Below are 22,891 nucleotides of genomic sequence, written 5' to 3'. Positions count from 1 at the left end.
GAATGGAGGGGCACAGATCCAGTATTGATTGTGAAGAAATCAATTTTATCCAGAACGCAAGCAACCAGACCTGGATCTAACATGGAGGGTGACATCCTCCATATGGGACGAGACTAAGTTGCTGGTCCGTAGCAATGGACCAATTCACCGGGGAATGATCAGACAACGTGCAGGGTACCATCTCTCACTGCTGCTCTTTCGATACCAATTCAGAGGAAAGAAGCCAGTAATCGGTTCTGGCCATTGTATCATGGACTGTCGAGTAAAAGGTATACTCCCTCCCATCAGGATGGTAGACACCGCCAAATATCAGCGAACTGTAGATGGTGTATTATTTGGGTCTTCGCTGTGGCAGACTATACACATGGGGTTCTGGGAGATCGGTCAAGGGCATCATTATGAATAGTGTTAAAGTCACCACCCCTAATGATGGGGTGACTGTTGCCCTCATCAAAATGTGAAAGATGGAACTATAAATTGCAGCTTCTTCAATATTGGGTCCATAAGTATTTACCAATCTGACCACTTCGCCAAAGATCTTCCCCCAGACTATTACGTATTGGCCCATGGGATCAACGCAATTCCTTGTGACCTAAAATGGAATAGTGATGACAAGGGGTGAGTACACACCTCGTTTGCGACGAGTAGTTGGTATAATATCTTTGACATCCCCTCAGTGCGAACACCTCGTGAGTTTCACCAGTGCATGTGTCTCCGTAGCATAAGGTTCTTGGGCTGGTGTCAATAAACCAGCAGCGTTCTCGCCTTATCAGGGTTGTTCACCCCCGCACATTCCATGTGAAAAAAGTAATGGGTTCTCCCATTACAATGGTATCGCCATGGGTAGTTACTTGTTCCATTCATCCTTCAGTATAACAATGATCACACTTTTTAAAGTAACCCCCTTGAACCTCCCACCACCCTCACTATCTCCCCCAATCTGACGGTGTAAACCCACGATCCCCGATTGAAAATTCGAGAGAAACAGTACAAACTGCAACTCGATATAAAACAGAAGATCCTCCTGGTGTATGATCAACAATCATTCTTTAAACCATTCAATAATATAGATGGCAAACCTTTTACTTAATGCTCTAGGGTCAAATCCCTGAGCGAGATATAGCCAGAGAACAGCCGATGACTGGTCATGTATTGTTGAGTCTTCTTGTGCAGGGATAGGAATTGATGCCTCAATATATGCCATGGCTTCTCCAGGATTCTCACAGAAGTGCACCCTGCAGCTTGGATGGGAAAAGAATCGTATGCGGGATTTGTCGCTCATGCGCAGGTGCTTTACTGGATCATACCATCTTCTGGCTGCCTGGACTTCAGCGAAGAAGTTGACTAAATGTGAATTTTGCTAGAGTCAAACTGGAGCACCACGTTCTCAGGATAGTCCATATTTGATCCCGGTCACGATAATTCAATAGTCCAGCAATGTTCGTGCGTGGCAGCCCACCAGGCTTCGTGATGGGGACCAGTGTTCGGTGAGCACGTTCCCCCAAGAACTGCGCTGAAAATGTCCAAAAAGATTTCAGGAGGTTCTCGACGAATTGCTCCATAGGCCGCTTCGCCCCATTCTCAGGCAGTCTCAACAATGCGTACATTATAAGGGCGAGACCGTGATTCTAAATCTTCGCATTTTGCATGAACGGCTGTTCCTTTTTGATGCCTTTTAGCAGTTGATCATGGGATTTGTGATTAATCTGGCGATTGGCATCACTCCTTTCCCAGGGCAAGTCTCTCCCCATGTGGCCAGGGAAAGGCAGAAGTTACTTCATCCTGCACCTGGAGGCGGCTATCTGAGGGAGGACCACATGAGGGGAGGCGGGGGGGGGGGAAGACCAGTGAAATGGACTTGCTAAGTGGAACATGGTGCCTCCCTTTCCACATAGAGCATGACAACACCCCCGTAACTCCCCTATTCTCCATGGCATATTGTAATGTTAGAAAAGAACATCCAGTTATGAGAAATAGCAAAGCTTTTTCAGATCTTTATTTGAAAATGCCCAACAATACTGAGACAAGGGGGTGGGCGGGAGAGATGAAGATTGCCAAAACTGAGAAGCAATTAACACGCTCTAGTTGTTGGGAGGATTACATCAGTACAGGCACGTTCAAAAGCACCAAGCGTCGGAAAGATGGACACTCAATCCTCCCGACACAAGTTGGCAAATCTGATGGGAGCAAGCTGCAGCGTGGAACGAGGAAATTCCTGGAGGCACCTTCGGAAGAAGCTCTGAAGCGGCAAGAAGGCCGGGTGAATGCTGTGAGCGGACGAAGCTACCGAGGGAAGTCTGAGGCATCACAGGAACCAGAGAGCCGATGGGATGCCTGTCAAATCAAGGAGCAAGTTGCTTGCAGATAGGCATCTCTGCAGATGCCCATCTGCAGAGTGAAGCTGGTGAACCCATAGAGGGAAATGGACTCTGGGGTGCTTCATGACATGTATCGTGTACCGTTGGAACTTGGTCAGCACGAACAAGGGAGCTGAGATGCTGAGACATTTGTTGATAGAAACCAAGGCAGATGAACGGGTCGAGGACCCAATGTATAAAAAAAAAGTAAATAGCAAATCTTAGAACTGTTTAAACCTGGGAAAAGAAGGAACGTTTGTTGATTGAAAGCCCTGGCAGGAGATTATACCAGGCATAAGAGATATAGGGATTTAGAGAAATAGCAAGGAAGCCTTGACAGGAGAGTAAACCCAGCATGGGGATTGCAAGTCTGTGATTGGGACTCACTCTGACGCTTGTTGAAGTTTCTGGAGTTTGTGAAATCCAGGGGAAGGGAGTCACTCCCCTGAAACTGGAACATATTGTGACCAGGGAATCTTTCCATCTGCTGCCAACAAGAGGCTACGAAAAGTGGAACAGCTTCTTGACGTGTACATCTGGGAAAGGCCAAGGGAAGAGTCATACTGCTTTAGTGTGTGAACTTTACCAAATCTGAAGACACTCCACTCTGGGGGGGGGGGGGGTGAGGAGTGGTGTGGGGGGGAATGCAGGGGGGGCAGGTAAGCACATTTTCCTTTCCACTTTATATTGAGTTTAGCGTGTAAGATTCAGGATAGGATTTGGAAACGGGACCGAGAACTTTACTTTGGACATTCTGACATGGGCTCCATTTAGTTTTGTTGAGGCAGGGAATCCCCTCTTCGAGTTAGGGCAAGATAGGATTTTCTCCAACCCCTCCTCCCTTTTTGGTTCATTAAAGTCTGCCAACCATCATGACCACCCTGTTTCCGTGTCTTACTCCTGATTAATTACAGATTCCACTTTTGTCATCAAGCTTTCCAACCCGAGTTTCAGCCTCGGTTATGCGCCTGCTCTTTGTCTAATCTGGAGCAGAGGGAGCGGATGGTTACCATATCGTCCATTTTGGAGTTAACCGAGGCAAAGCCAGACTATATTTGCAGCCATTAGGGGTTCCATGCCAGCAGGGACTGTCAGGACACACATAGGAGTAACGTCTGTGGGGGCTCTGTATTTGACCTCCTGATGGGTGCTGGTGAAGGAGTCAATCGGTCGTGCCTTTTTCCAGCTCCTTCATTTTTGGAAGACACAATGATGCAGCTAAGCCTATCCCAGCGTGTGTATAAGTTGTGTACAGGCAGTTTGCTTATCAAGACGTGAGCTGAAATTGCAGGGTACGGGCATTGCTCGACACACCTGACGATGAAATCCGCACTGTTCAATACCTTTGGGTAGATTTCACTGGGGATGCATTCAAGGAGACCAAGGTAGAAACTGTGAGTCTCGGGCACTTACCAACCACAAAAGTCCAACAGTACCTATACAGTAAATGGTCCTGTTAGACCGGTACACCAAGCTTCCTCTTTCCAATGTTGAGTTATGTTCTCAAATGATAGCAACAGGATCATGTGTGCAGCCCCTTACAGGTCCAGGGCCTCCCAAAAGCCAGGTTTACTAGAAAGATCATTGGTTGGTGGCGTCTCCATGCGTAGCTCTGAGACAGCCTCCACCTATTCTCCTCACACCTCCTGTATGTGCAGGATGATCAAATGTAGGTCGCCGGGACCGTCTGAAGCACACTCAACCCTCACAGATAGAAAGCACCACAAAAAGTATCACTCTGGTCTACATGTGGTAGGCCTGCATGGAGCACTGAAAACGCCTTGCCGGCTCCCAGTGATGGGTATGCACAGGGTGTGTGGGAGTCTCACTCTTCCTCCTAATTGCTGCCATGTAATATCAGGAGCCCAGACCGGCATCAGGAACTCCCTGGGCCGCACCTGCCACAGCATGCTCATGCCCAGTCTGCCGCACTGCAGCCCCAGGGTCTTGCTGCACCCGAACCCAGGGAGCTGTCAGCCGTGCTCGGGGACCAGCCCTGTGTGCGCTCCTCTGTAAGCTCTCGAGTTGATTTCTCTGCATCACTCATCAATAACCACGGGAGCAGGACGCCACCTGCATAATAATGTCCACTATCTGTCACTGCAACAAGAGCCGAGCAGTCGGGCAAAAAGGATGTATTCATAGCAGGATCTCACTGGGAGTGGAACTCTACTATTAAGTGGCCATGCTTGTCGCTGCTCAGCAGCGCCCCTCCTGCCCCCACGGATGGGGTTTTCTAGTGTTTTATTATGGTTGTGTTTTATTGTTAGATAAAACCCTCCCACTCTTATTACCTTACATAGCATAGCACACCGATGTTTTCCGGCTAGTTAGTAATTTGTATTTATTGATTTATTAAGCGCCTTACGCCAAAGCGCTGTGCACTTGAACAGCATAATACATTGCCAAGTACTGCTGCGTCCCAGTCGTAGATGATTCTCCATTTGCTGCTTTATCTCAAATGCACCCTTTTTTTTCCCCCCTGTAGCACTACGTGCCAGTTCTAGGGGTCTCCACAATGCTACTGTTTTCAAATCTAGGTGTGCTTCCCTTAGCTGCAGAGTGCAGGGAAGTAGAGCAGCATCTGAATGGGGGGGTGATTTTTTAAAACCTAGAGTGTACCCTTCCCTAGAGGGTCAAAGGGGAAACTGGGGAGGGGAGATGGGTCCAACTTTTAATTGGGCAACTGATGGAGTGCCTTAGATGTTAACGGGGGAGAGGGAGGCGTCCCGGTCTTGGAACAGATGGACCGCTGGGGAAAGGGACCACATCCCCTTGGAGGAACCCGTGGGGGTGGTAATTGCTGCACACCCTAATGTACTGAAGGGGAAGGGATATTGGCGGCACTTAGTTGGAACACCCGGGGTAGGAAATGGTACTGCCACTAACCAACCCTACTAACAACCCACCCTTCTGCATACACTTCTCAAACTCGGAACTAAACGCACATCCCTTTACAGCACAACAAACCTCTTAGACGTATTTACAGCAGGGCCAACTAGGCCCAGGCCTAGGGCGGCAGAATGCCAGAGGAGCAGCACTTCATTGTAGTTTATTTTCAATTTACTGTTGTCATTTTTTAAATATAAAGCCTATTATGTTTCTCTGAGTCTGGCTGATGCACAACACTGGGAATAATGTTGAGCTGTTCTTTGATGGCCAAACGTGTATATATGCTTGATATTTACAAAAGCTTTTGTTAGGGTGAGTTTTGTTTATTTAAAAAAAAGGGACCGCGTACCAAACCCAGTGTGCTTTAGGTACTTAGTGATTCGGCCAAAACCTCATTGGTTTCATTGGTGTCACTTCACATTATCTTTGGAGTTCATTCTAATCAATACACACATGCACAGTGTTAAGCAATCAATTTTATATTCAAATACACATGCATTTGTTAAACTGAGGGTTTTCTTAGGAAACATAAAGGTTAATGATGCATCATTTTAACATATTTAACGCTTGCCTATGCTTAAGTCAAGCACAGAGTTCCCACAGGTGGCACTAAAGTGATGTTCAGAAGCAAGCACTAATTTTCCTCGCAAGCGCCCACATTTCAGAGGTCTGTGGCTGCCCAAAAGGTGCAAGCATGTGGAAGTTAAAATGGTGAATAGTAAATATGAATGCGCAAGTGCATCAAGCAATCTGTGAAAGGATACCCGAAGCCATGGAAGGGTGAAAACGAAAAATGTGTGCCAAAAGTACCCACTGTTTCACAGCTGTAAAGGTGTCCCGTAAAGATATCTGTTCAGCCGTCTTTACAGAAGCTGCTCAGTGCTAAGCAGGCAAGTGGCATCCCTGCTGGGTTTATCATGTGTCTTTGACATGCTACTGCACCCGCAGTGCTACCAGGAAAACCAACTGCAAAGTATGTCACGCAATGCATAACTGTGATGCGTATAAGTAATCCTTACGTTAATTATATTTTAAATACCAGGTAGGACTTTTATTGTGAAAAGTACTTCAGAAAACAGGACCTCTTTATCTCTACCCACAAATCTCAAAATGCTACAGTCCCACCAACTCTGCAGAGTAAACAAACATTTTAAATTACCTTAAACGCAAGCTGGTAAGACCCATAGCCTAAACCACACCCACAAACGTAATATTGTGCTGGAACGCCAGATCCTTTGCTCAATTTTACTGAGTGTTGGGTATTTTGCACAACTGCACAAACGACAATGATGTAAACTGTATGTACAACTTAATTTGTTATAAAATGTGCCTGCATTGTGCAGCTACAAGGGATGTTGTTGCTTCCCACACATGAATGTTCAGGATCGCCCTTATCCATTACTGCGCCGTGAGAATGCACAGCCAAGGATTCCAAGAACCTTCTCCAAGTGTCTTTAGTCTACTGGGGTGTTTATGCCCAGGCACTTCACTTGTGTATTTGCTATGTTAATGGCTTTCCAGCCCAAGGGATTGGAGGTGCCTGGGCTGCAGCAGGTAACTGCCTCCCCTGCTAACACCAGAGCTGTTGCCATGAGAAGGAGGTTGAGTTATTTAACATTTGTATAAGAGATACATATTTCATATATAAACTTTACCATTTGACAAGGATGTAGGTATGTAGTCATGTTGCATTAATATTAGACCCGTCTAGGAGCTTCTCATAGAGTGACAGCAGCAATTTGTGAGAGAAACCAGATATTAGCACCAAAACCTAAATCTCATTCTAACCTTCTCTCACTTGTAGCCAGTTGGCAGACAGCTTAGGTTCTCATCACTTCCTCTAAAAGATTGTTTTCGGAATAACCGAAAATAGACAATTAGCTGTAACAATTACCTCTAGTGCACTCAACTGTAGAACACACTGCGTTCTCCAAATCTTGGGCAGCAGAGATCTGAAAACACTCTCTCAAATAACATAACATAGACGATGGCAAGCTTGAATTAGTAGAGAGGAAGCAATAACTTTCTAATCCCTGCAACCTTAAAAACGTCCTTATAATGTTATGGAGCCAAAATGGGGTTCGAAACTGGGTTGACGGGGTGTAGTTTGGACAACGCGAACAGAGTTTATTTAAGGGGGGTTCTTGTGAAGGTGCAGAATCTGGCAGAGTTGAGTGAAGTTGGGGAGGGTTTCATGCCCTTATCTGGGCCTAGGGCAGCAGAAGGCCGAAGTGCGCCACTGCGCACACTTCACTACACCAACGAGAAAAAAACACACATAGCTTCGCCCAACAACACATGGCGGCTATCGAACGAAAAAGACACCTGTGTACAGTGAATGGTGTCGCCAAATTGAAGCTGCCAACAGCACATCACAGCTGTCTTACTCTGTTCTTCTGCTCAGTCCTACAAACTTATCTCCCCTCCCCCCCCCCCCTTGCTTTACACATCTGCCAGAGCGCCAAGAAACCACACAGTTGGTAACAGTGTGCGGCATAAGAACCTTTAACAAAAATGTTCATATTTTTATAGAACCTTGATTGGATAAAGTTGTTTGGGTTGCAAATGGTATCCGCTCACACACCCGCTTAAGCTATTGCCTGCCCTCGGGCCATGGCACCAAAAGAGGCGCAGCTGATAATATTCCGGGTGTTCCTGTTTCACCTTAATGACTGGTGTCACTGTTGGTTTAGTAGTAGTGCTGGTCTGAGTAGGTATTTTAGCCACTAATCCCACGCCCGCCCCCCCTGTACTCCTGTTGCAGTAATAATTTCATCTCCGGCAATTTTGGCCTGTCTGGACTGTAAAGAAAGAGCACTCAACCTAAAAAGGAAGCCAAACCACTCTTTAGGTAATTAGCGAGGCCGAGCAGTCAAGCCTAACTCAAGGGAGGGAAAGTAGGCTGACACAAAGGTACAATTATTACACACACTTATCTAAAGAAAAGACACTACGCAGGTATACTGGAAATATATGCGTTTATTAGATTACGCACGTTTATTGCAAAGAAATGTTTGGTGCTCTGAGTAGTTTAAACCCATGCACACACATGCAGACTAACTGGAAATCTTCCGATAGAGAACAATGCATTAGCTTTCAAAGTTCCATAGATTTCATCAGATAGTGCTGGACAAGGGGAGGTAAGAGAAGGAAGATGGAGATTATATAACACAGGAATAGTCATTGCAGGCCCCCAGATGCCTAATGTAACAGTCATGGTGACCCAGGACATCTAGGACGGGGGTCGGCAGCGTTTGACTCACCCGATGTTTTGGACTACAACTACAAAAAGCCCTAGAAAGCATAGTTTGTGGTGATATTATGGGAGTTGTAGTCCAAAACATCTAGGATTGCAGGTTTTAGACCCTTGTTCTAAATAGTTTGGAGAATTCAAATGTGCACTTCACTCATGGTAGGGCCGTGGGGTGGGGGGGGGCTATTTCTCTCACAGCTAGAGGCCAGGGAGAAATGCACATTGTCATTAGAAATAGTTAGTTTAAGAAGGCATTTACATTAGCAGAAATGGAATATAAGATTTGAACAAAACAAGTAAAAGCACAAGCTATGATTCTAGTCTGTGGCATAAAGCTCACTGGACCCAATCTGGATGCACGAATAATGCCATGGGGCTTGTGGGTAAGGCTATAATTATTTTAGAAGATTGTTAGAGGAGTAAAATGTCCCCCATACAAGTCAATAGGAAATGTAGTTGGTACCCACCAGCAAGAGGCCATGGGTTTGGGGGGGGACCCCTAAGTGTAAATGTCATGAATAACAGAAACCTAGCGACCACAGGTAAGTATTCAGTGGTCTGTTCTAAAAAAGACAGTTCAGGAAGATGAGACCACCCAGTGAGTACAGTGCCCCTTTTCCAGGTGCGCGTTACTGGCTCTGAACAGCAGGCACTTAAATCCCGGACCAACAGCAAGAGCTTGTGTGATAGAAAAGAATTACAATGGCCCTTCCTAGCGGTGGGACCCTGAAGCCAGAAGCAAAAGCAGCAATGGGGTAGACTTAAGCGCTGCAGGAGAAACTGGCAAAGCAGGTACCACATTCTCCCAAACAAAGGAGGGCAGCTCAGCAACAGAAAACAGTTCCACAAAGAGGACTACAGTGGGGGCAACTCTGGACGATGCTGAAGAGCAGAGCAGGTGGGTTGGTTGGGTTTTAATCTCCTTCCATGTGACAGCAGTGACCAACACCAAGGCAGGCCGACCACAGCAATAGAATGGGAAGCTGGTGGTAAAAGGGCCTGCAAAGGAGGTCTGGCTTAGCCAAGGAAGGGAGCCGGGAGGGGGATGGAGGAGACCCAAGAAGGACGTTCATCAGCTGAAAATGAGAATCTGAGATGAGCCCATGACACTGGGGACAGCCAGGATGGGCCGATCTGGTCTGACGAATACAGCAAACACGGTGGGAATCCTCCAGCAGGTAACGTACAACCCATTGTGTGCCAGAATGGAGTGTAGGCGCAGTTAGGCAGCCAGCCCATCTGGTTGGGTCCTAAATGCACCAGTCACCCTGGATGCGCCCCACAGCATGTGGCCATTTTAGCCCTACCTCTTTTGTTTCCCTGAACAAAAGAAGCCCCTAAAACAAATTGGCTGAGATCAGGACTTAAAAAAAAATACATTAGTACCCCAACGGCTACCTAAAAGGCATGTTAGACTACCAATGATGTAAATCTGCTTGCACCCAAAGTGAAGCGAAAACTAAAGTAGCGCTGCCACCAGCCTACTGACTGAAACCACTGTAGGGTGATAGAATTGCCCTAGGGCCAAAATGCAGTGCTCAAAATGCACCATTGTTCCAGGAGCCTTCTGAGCAGCCATGGGGCCATATAGTCTTAGTCAAAAAGGGTTTTGATGGCAGGGGGACTTTAGTAGAGGTCCCGCTGACTACCAAAAATAGGTTGATGATCCAAATAAGAGGGAACGGAAAGATCAAAAAGCCAAAATGGCCTTAAAGTTTCTCCAGAATTCCCCAAACTGTCCCCCATGTCTACATTCGCATCTTGCATAATATTCTAGTTTACAATGGGCTGCCATTTATTCACATCCTTGTGGCGCCATTTCTCTGCAACCTATTGACTTGCATGTTTCTGCCGTTCAAATACATCAATGTCCTTTAACGCAAACTGACTTTCCTTCTTAGCATTGTATTGTGTTCAGGCAGCATTGTGCCTGCGCCACATACTAAATGTCATGTCTATTCTCTCTGCACTCCTATTTCCCATTTTTTAAAATGCTTCCACACATGCACTGGATGACGCATTCATTTCTTAGAGAATTTCTCGCACACTGACACGCGCCACACTCGTACAATCCTTGCTTGCAATGCACATGAATCACCCTTCCTTCATTCCCATCCCCCGCCCCGCTTCAGACTTTTCTGTCTACCCCCTATGAGCTTAGCCAGCCCAGTGGAGTCCTCCCAGATAAACCCTAGGAGCCCACCGTCTTCCACCGTTCAGCCCAGTGGAGTCCTCCCAGATAAACCCTAGGAGCCCACCGTCTTCCCCCGTTCAGCCCAGTGGAGTCCTCCCAGATAAACCCTAGGAGCCCACTGTCTTCCACCGTTCAGCCCAGTGGAGTCCTCCCAGATAAACCCTAGGAGCCCACTGTCTTCCACCGTTCAGCCCAGTGAAGGAGTCCTAGATAAACCCTAGGAGCCCACCGTCTTCCACCGTTCAGCCCAGTGAAGGAGTCCTAGATAAACCCTAGGAGTCCACCGTCTTCCACCGTTCAGCCCAGTGAAGGAGTCCTAGATAAACCCTAGGAGCCCACCGTCTTCCACCGTTCAGCCCATTGGAGTCCTCCCAGATAAACCCTAGGAGCCCACTGTCTTCCACCATTCAGCCCAGTGGAGTCCTCCCAGATAACACCTAGGAGTCCACGGTCTTCCACCGTTCAGCCCAGTGGAGTCCTCCCAGATAAACCCTAGGAGCCCACCGTCTTCCACCGTTCAGCCCAGTGGAGTTCTCCCAGATAAACCCTAGGAGCCCACCGTCTTCCACCGTTCAGCCCAGTGGAGTTCTCCCAGATAATCCCTAGGAGCCCACCGTCTTCCACCGTTCAGCCCAGTGGAGTTCTCCCAGATGAACCCTAGGAGCCCACTGTCTTCCACCGTTCAGCCCAGTGGAGTCCTCCCAGATAAACCCTAGGAGCCCACCGTCTTCCACCGTTCAGCCCAGTGGAGTCCTCCCAGATAAACCCTAGGAGCCCACTGTCTTCCACCGTTCAGCCCATTGGAGTCCTCCCAGATAAACCCTAGGAGCCCACTGTCTTCCACCATTCAGCCCAGTGGAGTCCTCCCAGATAACACCTAGGAGTCCACAGTCTTCCACCGTTCAGCCCAGTGGAGTCCTCCCAGATAAACCCTAGGAGCCCACTGTCTTCCACCGTTCAGCCCATTGGAGTCCTCCCAGATAAACCCTAGGAGTCCACCGTCTTCCACCGTTCAGCCCAGTGAAGGAGTCCTAGATAAACCCTAGGAGCCCACTGTCTTCCACCGTTCAGCCCAGTGGAGTTCTCCCAGATAAACCCTAAGAGCCCACTGTCTTCCACCGTTCAGCCCAGTGGAGTCCTCCCAGATAAACCCTAGGAGCCCACTGTCTTCCACCGTTCAGCCCAGTGGAGTCCTCCCAGATAACACCTAGGAGTCCACGGTCTTCCACCGTTCAGCCCAGTGGAGTCCTCCCAGATGAACCCTAAGAGCCCACTGTCTTCCACCGTTCAGCCCAGTGAAGGAGTCCCAGATAACACCTAGGAGTCCACTGTCTTCCACCGTTCAGCCCAGTGGAGTCCTCCCAGATGAACCCTAAGAGCCCACTGTCTTCCACCGTTCAGCCCAGTGAAGGAGTCCCAGATAAACCCTAGGAGTCCACCGTCTTCCACCGTTCAACCCAGTGGAGTCCTCCCAGACAAACCCTAGGAGCCCACTGTCTTCCACCGTTCAGCCCAGTGGAGTCCTCCCAGATAAACCCTAGGAGCCCACTGTCTTCCACCGTTCAGCCCAGTGAAGGAGTCCTAGATAAACCCTAGGAGCCCACCGTCTTCCACCGTTCAGCCCAGTGGAGTCCTCCCAGATAAACCCTAGGAGCCCACTGTCTTCCACCGTTCAGCCCAGTGGAGTCCTCCCAGATAAACCCTAGGAGCCCACTGTCTTCCACCGTTCAGCCCAGTGAAGGAGTCCTAGATAAACCCTAGGAGCCCACTGTCTTCCACCGTTCAGCCCTGTGGAGTCCTCCCAGATAAACCCTAAGAGCCACTGTCTTCCACCGTTCAGCCCAGTGAAGGAGTCCTAGATAAACCTTAGGAGCCCACTGTCTTCCACCGTCTTCCACCGTTCAGCCCAGTGGAGTTCTCCCAGATAAACCCTAGTAGCCCACCGTCTTCCACCGTTCAGCCCAGTGGAGTTCTCCCAGATAAACCCTAGGAGCCCACTGTCTTCCACCGTTCAGCCCAGTGAAGGAGTCCTAGATAAACCCTAGGAGCCCACCGTCTTCCACCGTTCAGCCCAGTGGAGTTCTCCCAGATAAACCCTAGGAGCCCACGGTCTTCAACCGTTCAGCCCAGTGGAGTCCTCCCAGATAAACCCTAGGAGCCCACCGTCTTCCACCGTTCAGCCCAGTGGAGTCCTCCCAGATAAACCCTAGGAGCCTACGGTCTTCCACCGTTCAGCCCAGTGGAGTCCTCCCAGATAAACCCTAGGAGCCCACCGTCTTCCACCGTTCAGCCCAGTGGAGTCCTCCCAGATAAACCCTAGGAGCCTACGGTCTTCAACCGTTCAGCCCAGTGGAGTCCTCCCAGATAAACCCTAGGAGCCTACGGTCTTCCACGCTTCAGCTGTTTATGGCTCCTGAATTCTCTAACCTTGCGCTGTTTAACCTCCTTTTATTATAGGTTTATCCTTGTGCACAGCCTGTTGTCATACTGCTGTTTAGTCGTGTAGTGTAAAGCATTGGCATGCTTCTATACTGCCTGTTTCCAATGTAACCATTTCAGCACCTTGGCACCTTGATCTGACCTTTTGTATCGGAGGGTTGATTTTGTTGTTATGCCTTGTGGGGTGGGATGGGGACCCGCATTTTCTTTCTTTTTCTTATTAGGTTATTTATTGAACACATACCTCTTTGGGAAACAATGGGGCGCTTTACAAGTCAGGATAAAGTTAGTCAAGGTTCTTGTGTGTGTGCTTTGCTTTGCCAACTTGTGACACCTACCAGGCCCTTTGTCTTAGTGATGTTCCTTGTCACGCCCTGTTTTTATGTGCGCCATCCTCTTGCGAGTTGCTGTTCCTCCCCATTTCAAAGTGCTGAGGACTCACTCTTGTGTGCGCCTATAGTGGGCTCTTTCGCTTTGTTTTGTCACACTTCTTTGCAGGTCTACGAGGAAAGCGTGTGCTCATTTGCCTGCTGTCCTACTGTGCCACGTGCCAAGGGTGTGCGTCCCTTGGAAGCCAATCCTACCTTTGCACTCCTTCCTCAGTCTTTCTCTCTATTCTGTTTGCGGGAGGGTGATGTATCTTGTGTTCTTGTGCGCATGCCTGTGTGTGTGGAACCCTAGGTGAGCAACTGGTGCATGTTGTGCTGTGGCGCGTTTGTCAATATTAAGTCTGTGTTCCATGTCTTGCAGTTGGGTTTGTTAGACCTACCGTCACTGTGTAATGATGCCCAGTGTCTCTGCACCCCTTCCTACAGAAGCCACAGCTATGCAACTAGGTATTCCCAATAAAGCACCGACCCGGCAGACCTCTGAATATCAGACTGTGACGAGAACGCAAAAAAACGCCTTCTCAAAAGTGTTATTGGGAATCGGTGTTTTTTCTTTGGTATGGGGGTGCTTTGCAGGCAACTGCAAATAGGGGTTATGTGATTCTACCAACCGACATTAAATTTAATTGCGGTCAAAATACCCCCTGGTTCTTTACCCTTATAACGCTACACCAACCCCATTCTGACCCGTTTTAACCCCTTCCCCCACTATGATGATTTCAGTGTTTTTCGGTACTATGGTCATCGGTGACATGTGCCCCTCTGTTTTCGGAAAATTGACTGGGTACCTAAATAGGCTGTTGTCTTGTGGACCAATCCTTTTATTCATGAGCTTATGTTCAGATTTTCCATCAACCAGGAAATGTTTTATTCTTGTAAATTCTGAGCGATATCCATGTGGTCAGACGGCCCATAGAGAGATCTTGCCACAGTCGCCGATGTTGGGCCTTAAGGCTGTGTTTCGAATCCTGCCCGAAGAGACCCAGCCCTTCACCCCTCCCGAGTCATTAAATTAGTTATCGCTCAATCGGGGACGGACCCGTTCGCAGTTCCAAATGTAGAAGCGTGGTTTATTGCATCAAGCACCTGCGCCCTCCAGTGGAACCGTGGCTAAAAAAAATGGAAGATGGCTCGGAAGTAGAGGATGTGGCAGTTAGGCTGTTCAGCAGACAGCAGTGTGGGAGAATGGTGTAAACGGCTGGTAGGAAGGTTGCATCAGTGCACGGATGCTGAGAAAGTGCCAAGATAACGAGACGCTACAGAGTCGTAGATGGACCCCAATCTGACAAGGACACCCCGTCCACTAAGTGTTGGTTGAATGCAGAATAGCAGAGAGACGAACACAAGCTCTCAGTTAAGACAATTACAGGGACCTGGGAGTGAAAGAGAGAAGCCGAGTTGCACTGTGTAAGTTGTGGTTCAATCGCTGCAATGAATCGATGCAGAAACACTAACCAAGACAAGTGAACCAGTAGCATTACGTATTGCAGGTTGTGAAGCTAACAAAGGGAAGAGAACCAGCGATGCTTGTTTCAAATTATCCAAGGATCTAGTGCAGTGGCGCTGGCAGGTGTATCAATTTAGACAGCCAAAGGTTTAAGGCCACTTGTCTAGAGGACCGCCACAAGAGGCTCCAAGAATCTCTGCTGCCAGTTCCTGCTATGCAGCCATTACAAATGATTCTCAACAGGCAATGAGGAACAGCGAGATCGCAGAAAATAGGCGCCTGCCCTTCAGTGACTGTGGAGGGATGCCAAGGCAAGTCAGGAGCAGACGGAAGTGGATGGGAAAGCCCCTGGCACAGGCTCCATTGAAGGAAATACTAGGTGGATCTAAACTGGTGACACCCGTGAGAGCCTTGCCTGTGTAACGATGACCTGCGCATGGGTAATGGAGCAGTGTCTCGGGTGTTGAGTCGGAGCATGTGACCTTCTGAAAGGAGACCTTGTCCTTGGTATGGTAGCTCTGCAACCGTTGTTGTGGTTGCTGCTGCTCCCGTGCTGGCCCAAGCTTGCGCAACACCTGCTTCCGAGGTTGCTTGCCCGGATGCTGCCTCATTGCTTCTGCTGCGTTTTCAGATCCCTTGCACCTGAATTCTTTGGACTGTTACTGATCCCAAACTCCTGTACGAGCTTTTGCTCTTCACCGTCTCATGGAATGAGTGCTGGGAATGTGCATTTTTGTTGGGGCATTGGCTGCCTGATTACTTAGATTTTTGTCCCAACGCTGTTAGTTTAAGAGTATACAGAGTTTTAATTTTTTCCTTAATGAGCATGCACACTATGAAATCTGGGCTTTCTGTCATCGCTGATACCCAGTGTCCACAAACTGATACCAGAGACATCCAATAGGTCTATTGGATTGGGTCTTCCATACAGGCAAACTGTCAGGGGGCGTCCCTCCACCCCCTTTTTGCATACGCATCCACAACTTTTCTAAAACAGCTTCTGTGGAGTTTGAGACCAGTCTCCATCTTTGTGCCTTGTGTGGTAGCCACCTGAGCTTCGCCTCATGCTCTGGGTAAACGGTATACCTTGGTTGTCGGCTTGCTTGATGCTTTTGCTCAGCCTTGGTCAAGCCAAGTTGAAGAACATTTTTCTCTGATCGTTCGGTTGATGGCAGCTGCCTTTCTTCCCCTCCCGCCCCTTCTTGCACCATCATAATCTCGCCCTTGTTAAAGAAGGATGTGCTCAATCCCACAATACTGAGCAATTTCAGGCCTATAGCAGGTTTACCTTGGGATTGCAAGGATCCTGAAATTTGCTACCATGCAACTCTTGCTATATGTTCAATAAAATAATATTATGGATATTTAGCTATCTGTTTTCTGTACAAAGCTTGGAACAGAATCTGCATTGATCGCTGTGTAGTACAATGTTCTGAGAAATGCAGACAAGGTTCGTTTGTCCTTTTTGGTCATGTTGGATGTTTTGGAGGCATTCGACACAGTGAACCATACCAACCTGCTTGCATGCTTGAAAAATCTGGTTGGCTTATCAATCTATGCATGGTTGTGCAGTTTATTGAAGGGAAGATATCAGACGGTCAAGATTGGCCCCTTTCTCCTATGACCTGTGGAGTGCCGCAGGGATCCCCTCTTGTCTCCACTGTTTATCACCTTTATCCTATGCCGACAATGCCCAGGTGTATCTGAAGACCTCTGACTCAAATGGGAATCCCTCCCACCTTCAGGAAGATGGTCTTTAGTTAAATCCTTCCCACACATAAATAATTAAACTAAACATCTGCTGTAGGACATCAATTCTGTTCTGTACTTCATTTGCCGTAAAACATTAAAAACCTGGGGGTGATATTGGGGGTGGAGGGGGTGGGGACGGGCTCCTTCGTCCCCCTCGCAGGCCAGAAAAATAAAGTAGTTCAGTTAGCCTTTTTTTCATTTTGGTCTTCTTGGACAAACACTATTTACCTGCGAAAGTGCAGTTGTCTGTAGTAGTCTCTCCGACGCTCACCTTGACTACACTTATGCTCTCCAAGTCATGCCATTTGAAGCAGCTGCGAGTGGTTCTGAATGTGGCTGTGTATATGATGTTTAATCTCTCCAAAAGAAGCGCAATTTCCCTAGATCTACTCTGCCTCCACTGGCTTCCAGTGCATTGCTTTTGAAAGTTCTGTGCTTGGTTTTCAAATGTGTTTATGCTCTCGACCCCATCTATCTGAAATCTGACATTCTTACTTGCACTCGAGCAAGAAATGTATGCTCATTGGAAAAACATATTTGGTTATGCCTCCCTCCAGATGCAGGACTAAGTGGGATTGATGATTTTCAGTTCTGCAACTTGACGCAATTTGTCTTCTGTAAAAAAAAAAAAACCTTTTTCAAAATCTCTGGGTCTTTGTGGTCTCAATGTGAGTCGTTCTCATCAGTGTCTAGATACCATCTCTCCTGCCCAGCTCCTGATTAGGATATGAGCATTAAAAATAACACAAATCCATTCAAATCAAATGTGTCAAACCCTTGGATTTTGTCACTTCTCCCTGATGGGAGCACCTTCCCATGAGGCCAGGGAGGTGAGGTCACGAGCAGATAGTCCCACTGGGGGTGGTGCTCAGCGGGTGGATCATGGGGAGAGACTACCCCGTCTACGGACAAGGGCGACCATCCAAGGGAAATGCGGTAGAATAACCCTCTACCACCTCCTACACATCATCCTATCGCCTCACTCAACCCCCTGTAGCCCACACTTCCATTTACTTCTGTAGAATTAATAACTCAGGATTAATTGGGGCAAGGAAGAGTAGGGAGGACTTAACGAAGATTTCCCTGGAAGGAACTGGGACGAGGAGAACACGCTGAACAATGAAGAGTCCGCAAGAGAACATACATACACATTCCCGTTGTTTTGCTAGACTCAAAATAAAAACAGAAGAGGTACTTACCAAAGCGCCTGGCCCACCCTGGAGGAACCGCGAGTGTAAAGGGGGTATGGCGCAGGAAGAAGCAGATCGGGATGCAGAGGAGGGAGCAGATAGGTCTGAAGCCGGTCCAAGTAAGAGGGACAGCACGGCAAGCTGCCTGACGGAGGCTCCAGGCATTCCTGAAACCTGGGGGGTGTGGAGGAGAACCGCCACACAACTGGGAAGAAGTGAAACTCCTCAGCGGATGCAGAAGTCCACAAAAACTACAGGAACCCCACGGCAGAGGCCCGGGAGAGGCCGGATCCACACGACTATGCACAAAGGTACACAGGTTGCCGGGAAAAGGGGTCGTGGAGAGCTTCCAAACTCCTGTTGGCGAAGCTCAGGAGGTGGAGAAAGCCAGAAAGGATCGGCTGGGAGGCCCTACCCGAAATGTGGGAAGCCAAGGGCAAGGTAGAGAACATCTTCCTTGTCACAGTATTTGCAAGAAGACTGAAGAGTAAGAAAATAAAGGGCAGAAGCCCAACCAACTGAGATTACCAGGATCATACTTGGCAGGTTAGTGAACCAAGTTGGTCCAAGCTAGGGGAAGGAAGTAATTCCCCCTGGCATTGTGCGCTGCCTGAGAAAGGCCAGCAGAAGGGAGCCATTCCCCCCCCAACTGTTGCGAACTGCAATAAAAAAAAACCTGAGAATGGGAAGGAAGTCATTCCACGTGGTGGTGTGAACCGTGAAAGTAAAAGCCAAGACGGTGTGAGAACCAAGCCAAGGTAGGCCAGAGGAAGTGAGTAATTCACCCTGGCTGCATATGGAGAAGAAACACCGAGAGCCAGACACCTGGAGAAGGCAGGCATCCTCCAGGAACCCATAGTGAAGATGCAGCAATGGGCAATAAGGAATGTTGATGATTGAACTGACTTTTACCCTTTTTAATTGAACTGAGAACTTGTCTGCTTGTTGACATTTCAACCTGGAACATTTTGTGCCTTGGAAAGGGATTGAGACCCTGGGAAGGGAGTTATTCCCTAGGGTAAAGATCCCTCCTAACACCTGGAACTGTGAGCCACTGTCCAGAAGAAGGGAGCCATTCCCTTGGGTAAAGATCCCTCCTAACACCTGGAACTGTGAGCTGCTGTCCAGAGAAGGGAGTCATTCCCTCGGGTTAAGATCCCTCCTAACACCTGGAACTGTGAGCCGCTGTCCAGAGAAGGGAGTCATTCCTCTGGACCAAGAAGATCCACTACCTCTTTTGTTTAGTTACAAGTGTAAGGCATAGAAGCTTGGTTTTGACACAGGACGATTGACTCTTGATTTACCTGGACATCCTGACTGAATCCCTAGTATTTAGTTGAGGTAGGGAAACGCCTCTTAGAGTTGTGCAGAGGCAGGTTGTCTTTTCTTTTTTTTTGGTATGTTTATGCAAGCAACCATGCCACCTGTGTGTCAGTCGCCTCCTTCTGCACCCTTACACAAATCTCTCACATGCCAGTTTTATGTTGGGTTGTGAAAGAAAGAGGTGGCTGTAAAAATAGGATCATGCATTTGCCACAGAAGCTCCACTGCCGTTATTTCTAACCACCTGCTACGGATCGGCCAAACTGTGGGTCCCTCTGTTTCAAGGTAATTTGGGTATATTTCATTCTGAGAAGCCAAAAGGATTAGATCATGCTAGGTTGAATGGGCGTGTGGTGGTTGGAGGGTGCACCAGTGCGCCTGCTTAAGTAAATGCCTTGTCCCCTTAATAATAAAAGGGAATGCCAAGCTTTGTGCGGAGAGTCACAGGAGGTTTGATCTAGCAATACCATGGTAACTGCTTCTCCTGTGGTTGAGCTTAGTGTCACAGCAGGGGCACTCCACCACTCCTTCTCCCAATTCCGTCCCTCAACACTGGAAGGCTCTCAAGTTGGACACATGTTCGAAGTTCACGGATGTGTGGCATGTATTATGGCCTGCCAAGGGTTTTGTGATTTCCTGTTTTTTTAACTAAGCATTTTGTGAAACAAATCTTGATTTACTAAATTTGATCTGCACAATTTTGACTCTTGTTACTTGTCTGCCGGCCGTGTTTTACCCTCTGCGGTTTTGGGACACTTCTCCGTAATTTCCAGCCCCAAATGCGCTCCCGGGCTTTCCTCTTGTCTCCACACATGCCATGACTGTTCAACTCTCCTATCCTTACTGTTAAGAAATAGTCGTCTTATTGCCCACCTTCTGCTGACCCTCCCACTGCCTATCCCAGCTCCTTCTCTTAAAATGTTTCTCACTGGAGATTTCAAATTCCTTCTGTGCAAGTTGTTTGATATTTCATGGTTTCTAGATTACCGACCCTTGCCACCTGTACTCACCACCCGGTGTTTTCTCCGTAGATAGTGTCACAAATTGTGGATATTTTTTTACCTAGCTTTCGGAAAGCGTTAAGTGCTGTGGCAAAGTTTACAGGAGCAAAGTAACAAGGGGGGTCCTGGGAGTCCCTCTGCCAGACATTAGTCCTGGTTACGAGAGACTTACCCAGAGTCTTTAGCTCACTATCTTTCACAAAAAAGAAATATCCTAAACATATCAGTCTTTGTCCTGCCCTGGGGCAGTCCAGCACCGAAATTCTAGGCAACTCTCCTCTGAACAAGAGTACCAACAGCATCCCCAGAAACACATGTCTGGGATTTCTGTTGGTACTCTTGTTCAGAAAGGGTAAGTCTCTCGTAACCAGGACTAATGTCTGGCAGAGGGACTCCCAGGACCCCCCCCTTGTTAATCTGCATATTTAAGTAACTTTGGGTCTCACCCTAAGTTACTAGGGGAATCCAGACGTGGACCCCTTGCTCACTATTCTTAGAGGGGCACAGATCCACCCTACTGATGAGGTCCAACCAGACCGAAACACGTGTCTGGGGTTTCTGTTGGTACTCTTGTTCAGAGGAGAATTGCCTAGCATTTCGGTGCTGGACTGCCCCAGGGCAGGACAAAGACTGATATGTTTGGGATATTTCTTCTTTGTGAAAGATAATGAGCTAAAGATCTGGGTAAGTCTCTCGTAACCAGGACTAATGTCTGGCAGAGGGACTCCCAGGACCCCCCTTGTTAATCATCAAAGTTTACAGGAGTACATTAGATGACTACAGGGTGGCCAGTCCTTACATGGGCACGGGTACTTACACCATAAAACCTTTCACCTGTATGCAGTCAGGGCAGTGAAGGAAAGTTATGGTTTACAGTAATTGGGCAACATGTAGCCGTGCTGAGGGAGCATGGGACGGTGTGCTGTAAAGGGCGGCCAACAGAAGGGATACTTAACAGCTTGAGTGCACATGGCTGTATCTGGAAGGTACATCATGGAGGGTTTGCTTTCCTTTCCGAATTGCATGATGCTTGGGGGGGGGGGGGGGGGGGGGGGTGCGGGGTGGTTTGGTGGTGGTGGGGGGGGGGTTCATATTGATGGGTATCCGGTTCCATCTTCTGGAGGTAGAGACAGTCTGTTTCCTGGCTCTTTCTTTTCTGCTACTCTAGTCCTGCCAGATCCTGAAATCTGGTGGTGCGGACTCTGCCATCCCTGGTGGCACCTATGTATAGGATGCCGATGGCTTTGAAGTTGGTCTAGGAACGATTGGTGCCCCAATAGAGTACATTAATTAGTGGAGTCGGTTCAGTGACTTACAGCTCTATACATTGTGCACGTAAAGAAGAGGGGCGAGTCCTTCTGCTGTAAGCACAGCCTACGTCTTATGTGAGCATACGTTCACATGGTAACTTAGGAGGCATGTTCTAACTCTTGGGCCAGTACTTCATGTCTGTACCAGGAATGTACAGTTGTATGATTGCATTTGTGCTGTACCGCACGTATTCTGTCCGAGATGTACTGCTGCCCACTTTGGTAATTTGTACAGTTTTTCATTCACAGATTCAGCGCATCGAAGAGATTCGAAAGCAGAAGAAAAAACTGGAGAAGGAAGGGCAGTACACCGCCCCCTACAACCAGAAGGAGGAACCCTCCTCGTGATGCATACCTACGCCCCATTAGTATATTGGAACGTCTTCGTGCATCTGTGGTGCAGCTTGGTGGTCCACTTGTGTTATAATTTGTGTTTGTGTCTTTGACTTTCTTCCTTCAGCTACAATTAAAGAACTTACGTTAAGTGCTACTATCCTGACTCTTTGGTGTCAGTGTGTGGAATCGTGGCTGGTGGGGTGGTGCTTAGTGAGATGATGCATACACACAAAAGATCACGATGACCTTCAAAACATGAAAAGCCGAGCTATCAGTATTTCATTGAAGCTAAACTATTTTCTAATTGATTGGCCATTGAAAATAACCTCTGTAGACTAAGCAGCAGAATGTGGAAGCTGATTGTATACACAGTTAAACAGTTAACTTGGGGAATGTTTGTAAAAGACAGCAGAGTGTTTGAACTGCAAATAACCTGGGTGTTGCGCATGCACTACTGGAGTAGTTTTCTGGGAAGCCAGCCTTAGTCTGTAACAATATAAAGTCGGGGGTTAGGAGGAGGAGTGAAACAATATACCATTGGCCTTATAATATTACAAAGAAACCCCAGCGCTCAATATTAAGGATCCGGAGTAAGCAGAGTAAAGCAGTTGACTGTGATGAGCTCATGCTGTGCTGCTGACTTGTGTGACAGCCTGTTCTTTCTGTCTACCACTGGACTAGGAGGGGTTAAAAACCCAAGAGAAGCACAGAGCACAGCAGAGTAAAGGATTTGACTGCAAGGAGCTTGTGCTGTGCTGCTGACTTGTGTGACAAATCTGTTTTCTGTCCTCCTTGCATTAGTACCCGGTGGGCCAAGCCTTTTCATCTTTCTCTAGGTTGGCGCTGCTCTCAGTAAGCGGATGCCCACTGCTCTGCTTACAATACTACTCGTGGGTCATCCCTTTTCATCTTACTCTTGACTGAGCTAGCTGTCCTCCTTACATTAGTACCCAGCGGACCCAGGAAGATCCCAGTCAATAAGCAATCGTGCAGTGCCCACAGACATCC

General features: G+C 48.0%; 1 protein-coding gene across 1 annotated transcript in view; it reads left to right on the top strand.

The window, feature by feature from the left end:
• The window catches only part of NDUFS5 (NADH:ubiquinone oxidoreductase subunit S5), a 127,400-nt gene extending 105,363 nt beyond the window's left edge, over positions 1 to 22,037 (top strand). The window contains exon 3 of the mRNA XM_069622436.1: positions 21,797 to 22,037. Within this exon, the coding sequence (XP_069478537.1) occupies positions 21,797 to 21,895 (99 nt within the window). The 3' untranslated portion in view covers positions 21,896 to 22,037. The remainder of the gene's footprint in view (positions 1 to 21,796) is intronic.
• The last annotated feature ends 854 nt before the right edge of the window (positions 22,038 to 22,891 follow it).

Source organism: Ambystoma mexicanum, chromosome 11 (assembly GCF_040938575.1).
Source record: "Ambystoma mexicanum isolate Mex_15411 chromosome 11, UKY_AmexF1_1, whole genome shotgun sequence".
Classification (NCBI taxonomy): domain Eukaryota; kingdom Metazoa; phylum Chordata; class Amphibia; order Caudata; family Ambystomatidae; genus Ambystoma; species Ambystoma mexicanum.
The sequence above is the reverse complement of the archived record's forward strand: the minus strand, read 5'-3'. Positions and strand labels throughout refer to the sequence as shown.